This window comes from Hipposideros armiger, unplaced genomic scaffold, assembly GCF_001890085.2.
Source record: "Hipposideros armiger isolate ML-2016 unplaced genomic scaffold, ASM189008v1 scaffold_8, whole genome shotgun sequence".
In the NCBI taxonomy this organism is placed as follows: Eukaryota; Metazoa; Chordata; class Mammalia; order Chiroptera; family Hipposideridae; genus Hipposideros; species Hipposideros armiger.
In genome coordinates this window covers 6,844,528-6,853,046 of record NW_017731358.1, presented here as the reverse complement: position 1 = coordinate 6,853,046, position 8,519 = coordinate 6,844,528, and the positions used below count along the sequence as shown (strand labels likewise).

The window sequence follows — 8,519 nt, the reverse complement described above, 5'->3', positions numbered from 1 at the left end:
AGTGAAGGATGGCTGCTCACAGCTTCAGGTCCATATCCTTGTATGGTCAAGTCCAACAGAAAAAAACATATCCAGTGATGATATACATTTATCAGGAGCATGATGCCTGAGAACAGAAGTGTCATTTTAAAGCCTTAGATTCCTTCTGACTCGACCAACTTAGGTCATCACTGCAGCCAGGGAACTAGAAGTACACTAATTGGCCAAGCCAGGTTACATGCTTTATACTTGAACTGGAGGGGATCACTATCTGAAGCAATGGGGAAGGGTTGTCCCCTAAAGGAAATTCAGGATGCTTTTAGCAGAAGGGGAAAAGGGTGCTAGACAGTTAAAAATAATACTTATCTAGTATAGTACCTAGGGACATATAAGTTAACATTTTCCCCCGTTGGTCTTTGTAGAAGAAAATTTTTACTTAAATACAAGAGCAGTAACTCATTATTAGTATAAGTAAAAAGTTAAACTGGCTCATTAAGAATTTAAATTGACTTATGAAATTTAAAAAAATAACACGGGAAAGTTAAAGAGAAGCAAACAAAAAATGACTAAAATGAGCAGACAAGTGACCATATGGGACTTGAGGCAAAAACAAACAATAAAACTGCCTTATACAATCTTTGCTGTTAGATAAAAGGAATAATACTGATAAACTGTCAGATAGAAAGGAGTTTGTTGACAAAGATAAAGTTCAATTTTAGTAAGAATTTATCATATGGACTTCTTTAAAAGAGAACTTAAAGAGGACAGTTTTGAGTTTCATTTGAGCAGATGATACATAATTACTTTTCCAATGTATATTAAAGCGATTTATTGATTCAGAGAGCATTTATTGAGCACCAACTGTATACCAGACACTAGAGATCTAGGTTTGGGAGTCATGTCAGTAGGTGGGAGTTGAAGCCATTGAGTGTGGGTTGGATTATCCATGGGGAGTATGAAGGGCGAAGAGAGTGGAGACTGAAGGCAGAGCCAGGATGCTTGGTGTTTAATCCCATCTCCACCTGGGGAGAGGTGATGGGGCAGGGTGTGTAGGGAGGAGAGCAGGAGGGCATTTATCCTGAACACCAGGAAGGGGAAGGGAGAGTGACACTTAACCATTAAAAGAGATTTCTAGGAAGAGGGTTCAGGAAAGTGCCTGGCAAACAAAGAAAAGTGGTTATTTTTTATGAAGCACCGGGCTGCACAACAATAGAACATGAATCTGTTCCTCACTTTGATGGTGGCCTTCCAGGTAACATGAGATGCTGGAGTACTCACTTTCCCTGGGACTCGATTTTCTTATCCTTAAACTGTCCAGCCAGGGTCACCTTTTATCCACAGGTAGAGTAGGTAGCACAGCGTGGTGTGGCTTAAGGGTGTGATTTAAAAGTCTTTCCTTTCAAGAAAAACCCTTGGCTTTACACTTTATTGCCTTTTTAAATACAAATACCTCTGGGATATAGAAAAGATCAAGCGTTCTCATCTTTAAATAATAACCATATATTTATAAAGGACCTGGCATTTTCCTTTCACACCCCATTATTATATCTTAAATTTGTAATCATCCCATGAGGTGGTGAAGAGAGCAGACATTATTTCCAGTTTACAGAGGAGAAAATGAAGACTGCCGCAGAAGTGGTATTACTTGTCCGATGCCGTATGGCTGGTCACGGGTTGAAGCTGATCAGGTCTTCTGACTCCAAGGGCTGGTAGTTTTCTGCTCTACAACCTCATAGCATGAGAGGAAGAGAGGGTCCAAAGAAACACTTCATTTACTTCCCAGTCAAGTTGTTGTCCTTTCAACCTTAGTTTGCGGAGGGTGCAAGCTCAGCTCCAAGTCCAGTCACCGCTTTCAAACTAAATAGTTGCGGAGGGTGGGGAGGTGGGGTGGGGGTGGCGCAGCCCACCATCCCATGTGGGAATTGAGCTGGCATCTTTGTTTTTAAGAGCACGTGCTCTCACCAGCTGAGCCATCCGGCCGCCCATTGGCAGCTCAGCTGGGCGCAGCTCACTGGCCCATGTGAAAATCGAACCGGCAACCCTGTTGCTCAGAGCTCGTGCTCTAACCAACTGAGCCACCCAGCTGGCCCCTTACTTCCCAGTCTTGCCTGCTGCATTTGGAGAAAAGAAACTAGCAGGTCCAAGAGGACTCTAAGGCCTAGGATTGGAAGATCTAGAAGGGGTGGACAAAAGATCTAGAAGGCCAAAAATCTAGAAGGGGTGGACAGTGGAGGTAAGAAAAGAACGTAAACTGCAGAAACTACACATCCTATCATGGGAAGCTCTCCAGAAAAACTTTGAAAATAGAATTTGAAAAAGACCTTTCAGATTAGGGTTAGATGCTTCCCTTTGTCACCAGAACTCCACTCCCTGAATGGACTTGCTAAACAGAAAGGGAGTACCCTGGATCCCTTGCCCAGGCCTGGTATATCTTTCACTAAAAATGAGTAAATTGTGGCTTTGTTTGTAAGGAGAAATCCTTTGGTTTTTATCTGTGGTATTGTGCCATTTTGTGGCATTTTCTTCTCTAATATACTCTGTCCATATTTCTACTAGTCATACATGTTGATAGGTAGCCTCAATGTGTTAGAAATTTTCTGGAAACCATTGGAAAGCAAAGGAAAGCTTTGAGCATCTCACTTTATATGATAGAACTCACTTAGCATTCCATTATTTTTTTTAACATGGTGTTTACTTAGCATAGAAGATGAAATACAGAACACTGTGCTTTAAATATCTTTAGCAGGGTAATCAGTTTTCAAAAGAAAAATAATAAGAAACCACACTAAATAAAATGGATAAAAGTGAAAACCAGTAAATTAGACTTCATGTTTACATATCAGTTTTTTATGGAACTAATTCCATAGAGCTTTCTGAGGAAATTATAATTTTAAGCTATAGCGAATCTAAGTTTATCTAAATATATTAGCTAGACCATTAATTAACATACATTGTATTAGTGTCAGAACCATTCATTTCATCTGTGTTTACCAAACTGAGGATAATAAAATAAGCAACTGTGAAATGTGTAACTTGATTCCACCCCTGAACCCCAAGATGAAGATTAGATGAAGGAGAAAAGAGAGCATTGGAAGTGCCTTGATTTTCAGATGTTCCTGGAAATAGATGTCATGTTTTCACCAAATGCTAACTTTCCAGATAATATTCCTAAATACTGGACTGACATGAATCAGCAGCAGACCTGTGTAATCCATGCACCCCGGACAGGCAGAATACAACACTGTAAAGAACAAGTTTTCGCAGACTTGTCTTTCCTACAGAGTAGAGAAGGTAATACTGCATTTAAAAATTACTTCTTATAAGTATTGAAGAACTAACATGAAAGCCATCTTTTTATATAACACTCTTTCTTCATTTATACTTCACTATATTTATTTTAATGAGACTCACTCACATAGACTTCAAATCTCATTCATTAGCAGTAATGGAGATTCCCAAAAGTCACATGTATGTGTTTGGATACTTTCACTTACAATTCACAAACCCACTCAAACTTATTAAAAAGAAGAAATGTGTGGAAATTCCAGAAGTAGGATGGTGTTTGGGGCAGTTTGATAAAGTGACTCAATGATGTTCTGGATCTAGTTTCTCCAGATTTGCTGTCCACACTGCCAGCTTCATCCCTTTGTGATTATAGGATGACTGCTGGTGGCAATGAGGGTGTGTTGGCTTCCTGCATTCACATCCTGCAGAAGAGACAGCGTCCTATCCCACAATCACTAGATAAGAGTCCCAGGCTTTGCGTTGAGTGGACCACTCCAGCCAGTCTGTGTTGGGGGTGTGCCATGTACTGATTGGTTTGGACCTGGGCTATTGGATCCCATCATTGTGTGCTGTCATTATGAGATTACCCTGATTTGTTTAACCCAATTAGGGTCTATCCTAGCTAGAACTATAAGTGGGGCCAGCTCACCCCCAGCTGGGAGTTAATGCACAATGAGGGTGAAGTAGAATGGATGCTCAGAGATTTACAATGTCCACTATGCTGCATAAAAATATTAGCCAGTTGCCGTCCAGAAGCTGGCGACTGATCTGCCTCGCCCGGGAAGAGTGCAACGATGGTGCCAACTTGGGCCAGTGAAGCAACGTCCTCCACAACTAGACTGAAGAATCGAAAGACAGAAACTTGTCTGTTCCCCTTCCCCCAATTCCCCAGCACTGTTCCCATCCCCCAATTCCCCAATAAAAGTCTTTAATAAAAAAATATATATATATATATATATATATATTAGCCAGTAAAATGTAGAAGTTTATGAGAAGGTCCTTATCATACCATAGATATCAGAGCAGGGTGTGACAGCTTAGTAATTTAAAATCAAGCTGATGCTTCCATAAAACTGTGTACTTAACTACATTACAGCACTTACGAAATTGGGCTTTGGTAACCTTTCACATGCCTGACTCCCCCATTTGACAGTGGACTTCTTAAGATAGGAGCCACATCCTACTCATCTCTACATTCCCAGTACCTAGCAGATTGTAGAGCACAATACCTATTGAAGGAACTTAATTGGATGAATAAAAATTCCTGAGAAAGAGAAACTGCAGAAAGGACAGAATTTAAAGGAGCAGATGCTTCTTGATGTTCAAGCTGTTGAGAGTACTGGAATGTTGCTTCGATTATGTTTACTCAAAACCTGCAACATTCTTGGCTCTTGTCCTTGGCTCCTGTCCTATCATACCCATTTGAAGAACCCCAATTTTGGATTAATTCCTATCATATCCATTTGAAGAAACCCAATTTTGGATTAATTCCATAACCTACCTTCTCTACCTACTGCTGCTACATAAAATCTTTACTAATTCATGGTCCCTAACCTCAGCTGGACCCTCCAGGTGCCTAGAATCCTTCCTTGCTTCCTCCAGTCAACTCCCTCATGCAGTCCCCATTCCAAACCTTTATCACTCTCCTTGAGGCCTCCATCGCTGTCAGCAAAATACTTTTCCCCTTGCTTTTGTTACTTGGGTCTCCTTAACAGCTGCTACAAGTATCCACTCCGTTCTTCTTCAGCCTCTCTTCTGCCTTTGTTTCTAGAACATCATTCACTCAGATGTCCTCCTCTCTCCTTAGACATAGGTTATCTGGATCCCTTTCTTATGCTTTCATACTACATGTATGTTCTAACCCATCACTTACCATGCTGAGGGGGAGTGATTTGTTTTCTTGTCTCCCCCGCTAGACTGAAAGTTTTTTGAGGTTAGATACCCAACACAGTGCTTGATTCATACTAGGTGTTTAATAGATGATTATTGAATGTATATTAAACTCATTTTTTAGAAGGAATGAGAACCAATAGAGAATTATCATGGTTTGAAATGCTATTGAGGTTTCTGGAAAGAAATAGTCTTTAGGCAGTTATGAGGTGATTTCTGACCATAATTGGAGCAATGCAGAATCAACTGTTATTGGGATGGATTTGGAGATCAGAAAGAGTTAAGGAAATAATTATTAAATGATAACCAATTTTTGATTAGGAATTTGCATGTCACTGAATCTCCAGGAATTCCAGGAAACATATATAGGTAAACATTTTTATATAAATTATAAGTTCTGTTACATAAAGTAGATAATAATAAGCACTATTACAAAGTATAGATACTTGTAGTTTATCCTTTTTTGAGAGGCAGAAAGCTACTGTTAAACACAATTTTTAACTTCCACAGCTGAAAAATCTTTTTAAAAGAAAGGTGTTTTTTTTTAGACCATTGCTAGCAAGAATAACAGACAGACCAGGTCCTAGGGCAAGAAGTCTAAACCACCAGTAGCAGAGCCATGTGGAAAAGGCAAAATGTCTGCCATCCTGAAGTTGGCGAGCGTTTGTATACATCAAGTAGAGGGGAGAAAGATGTAAGTTTTTTGAAAGAATTTACATTGGCTGTAGATAAAGGGGGTGGAAAAAGATGAAGAGAGGCTACTTCTGGGATAGGTGCAGAGTCCATAACGATGAAGTATTTGCTATTTAGGATTTAGGATTGGTTGTGGGCAACAGTCCGGAAAGTTCATCTGTACACAAGAATCAGAGGCTCCTGGAGTTTGATGGAGCCTGGCTGTTGTCTTTTACATAATCTCAGAATTAGTCACCTGGAAATTAATTCAAAGTTCCAACATACACTCAGGAATGTGAGCAGCCTTGTTAGGTGGCCCCCAGCTATTAACAGACTAACAGTTGTGGCTCCTCTCACTCTTCAGCCTACTGTAATTTAATTTAGAACATCTCAGCATTTTTCTCTTGTCACTATCTACTGTCTGAATTTGCTGTTTGTTTGCATTTTCTTCTCCTTCTCCTCCTTCTCTCTATTGCTTATTTTAAAGTCCACAACAAACACTGAGCTCTAAGTTCATTTCCAAAATATCTTGCTTCTTGTCATTTGCAGATTGAGAGGATACAGAATGCATTTCTATGGCAGAGCTACCAGATAAGGAAAAATCACATGGACATCAAGAATGGCCGTGCAGATAATGAGAGAATCCTCTTCCATGGGACAGATGCAAACTCAGTGCCACATGTCAATCATCATGGCTTTAATCGCAGTTATGCTGGGAAGAATGGTAACGAAGCGAGTAATCTGACTGATCAAAATGAGATGAATGGTATTCCTAGAGTTGACTATTCATACTCAAGCATCATAGAACCATAGATGGCAGCCATATTGTCATTGTCAGGATAGAGCTCATTACATCTCCCCAAAAAGGAGACGGGCAACCTTCTGAGAACAGATGGAGTGAATTTTAGAAATGATGAAAAGTGGCTTTGATGACCAAGAACTACATTAAATTTTTTTTTCAGGTTTGGGCATGGTTCTACATACTGTGATGATTTTATGTTCTTAAATAAGCTTTTCCCTTCACAGATGCAGCATATGGAAAAGGAACCTATTTTGCTGTTGATGCCAGTTATTCTGCTAATGATATATACTCCAGACCAGACAGCAATGGGAGGAAGCATGTTTATGTTGTACGAGTACTTACAGGAGTCTACACACTTGGACGTGCAGGATTAATTACCCCTCCAGCAAAGAACCCTCACAATTCCACAGATCTGTTTGACTCTGTCACAAATAATATCCAATGTCCAATGCTATTTGTGGTATTCTTTGATAATCAAGCTTACCCAGAATATCTCATAACTTTCAGATCTTAAAAAAACAGGGTTTTAAAAAAATCTCAAAGAAGTGATTTAGTCATCTATTTATAAGAATAACTTGTAGAATTTTTGTCTTTGCCTTTGGCTTGTTTACATAGATAAAACATCGCCCTGTTAGGTGCTGAAATGCTGAAAAAAGCCTTTTAAGGTGCTTTATTGCAATTTGTAACATTCCTTTCTTCTGAGCATATTGATGGGTTAGAACCTGAGAAATGTAAATGACACAACTAGAGCTACAACTATAGATACCAAACGAACAGGAGAACAAACAACACATTTCTTTTTTCTACTGGAAAAGAAATAAGATGAATCACTTTAAAGCCAAGATGTCATTGTTCTTACTATGTGTTAAGACATCAAACTGTGTTGAGCTAAACCATGCTGTTAAATGAATAGGCTGCCACTATGCATCTGCAACAGCTGGGGATTTTGCCTTCTTAAGAAATGCTTATTAGCAATAGAAGGACTCAATCAAAGAATATTACCTCAAAACTGTTGTAGAACAAATCAGGTAAAAATGTGTTGTATTGATACGTAATGCTACATAACAAATTACTGCCAAATGTAGTGGCTTTGTGAGTAAGAAATTCAGACATGGCTTAGCTGAGTCTTCTGACTTAGGGTCTCTCATGAAGTTGCAGTCAACTGAAGGCTTGACTGGGGCTGGAGGATATGCTTCCAAGGTGAATCATTCAAATAGCTGGCAAGTTTTTGCTGGTTGTGGGCAGGAGTCCTCAGTTCCCCTCCACACAAGCCTCTCTGTAGGCTGCTTTAGTGTCCTCATGACCTGGCAGCTGGCTTACTCCACAGTGAGCAATTCAGGAAAGAGAAGGCAGAAGCCACAGGTCTTTTATGACCTAGCCTCTGAAGTCGTACTCCATCCTTCCCACAATATCCTATTGGTTACATGAATCAGCTTATTCAATATGAGAGGGAATTAAACAAGGCATGGACACCAGTAGGCAAGGATCATTGGGGACCATTTTGGAGGCCATATGAATGAGCTAATGAGTGAAAAATTGATAAAATGTTAGCAGTGAAAGTGCTGCTAGTGATCATCTAGTACCACTGTCCCTCATCTTTCTCCCCTTACAATCCCCCACTCCTAGGGCAAAAGGCCCTCTTACCTCTGCTTCACCACTTCCAGCACTCAGCATCTTGAGGGAACCTATTCCATTGTGGGAGAGCTCTAATTATTGGAAAACTCCTGTTAACACTGAGCTGAAATCTGTTCTGTTTATATTACCTGCTGATCACTGTACTGCCTACACTGACACAGAGCATACCTTATTTCTTTTATAGATGGTGGCCCTTTAGATTTGTCCCTTATATTAGAGTTAGGTAAAGTCTTAAAATATTTAGCAACTTATTTAT

General features: G+C 39.8%; 1 protein-coding gene across 1 annotated transcript in view; it reads left to right on the top strand.

The window, feature by feature from the left end:
* The window catches only part of PARP15 (poly(ADP-ribose) polymerase family member 15), an 8,777-nt gene extending 1,635 nt beyond the window's left edge, over positions 1-7,142 (top strand). The window contains 4 exon segments of the mRNA XM_019651158.1: positions 3,139-3,190; positions 3,192-3,270; positions 6,376-6,550; positions 6,853-7,142. Coding sequence (XP_019506703.1) covers positions 3,139-3,190; positions 3,192-3,270; positions 6,376-6,550; positions 6,853-7,142 — 596 coding nt within the window.
* Positions 7,143-8,519: the final 1,377 nt, after the last annotated feature.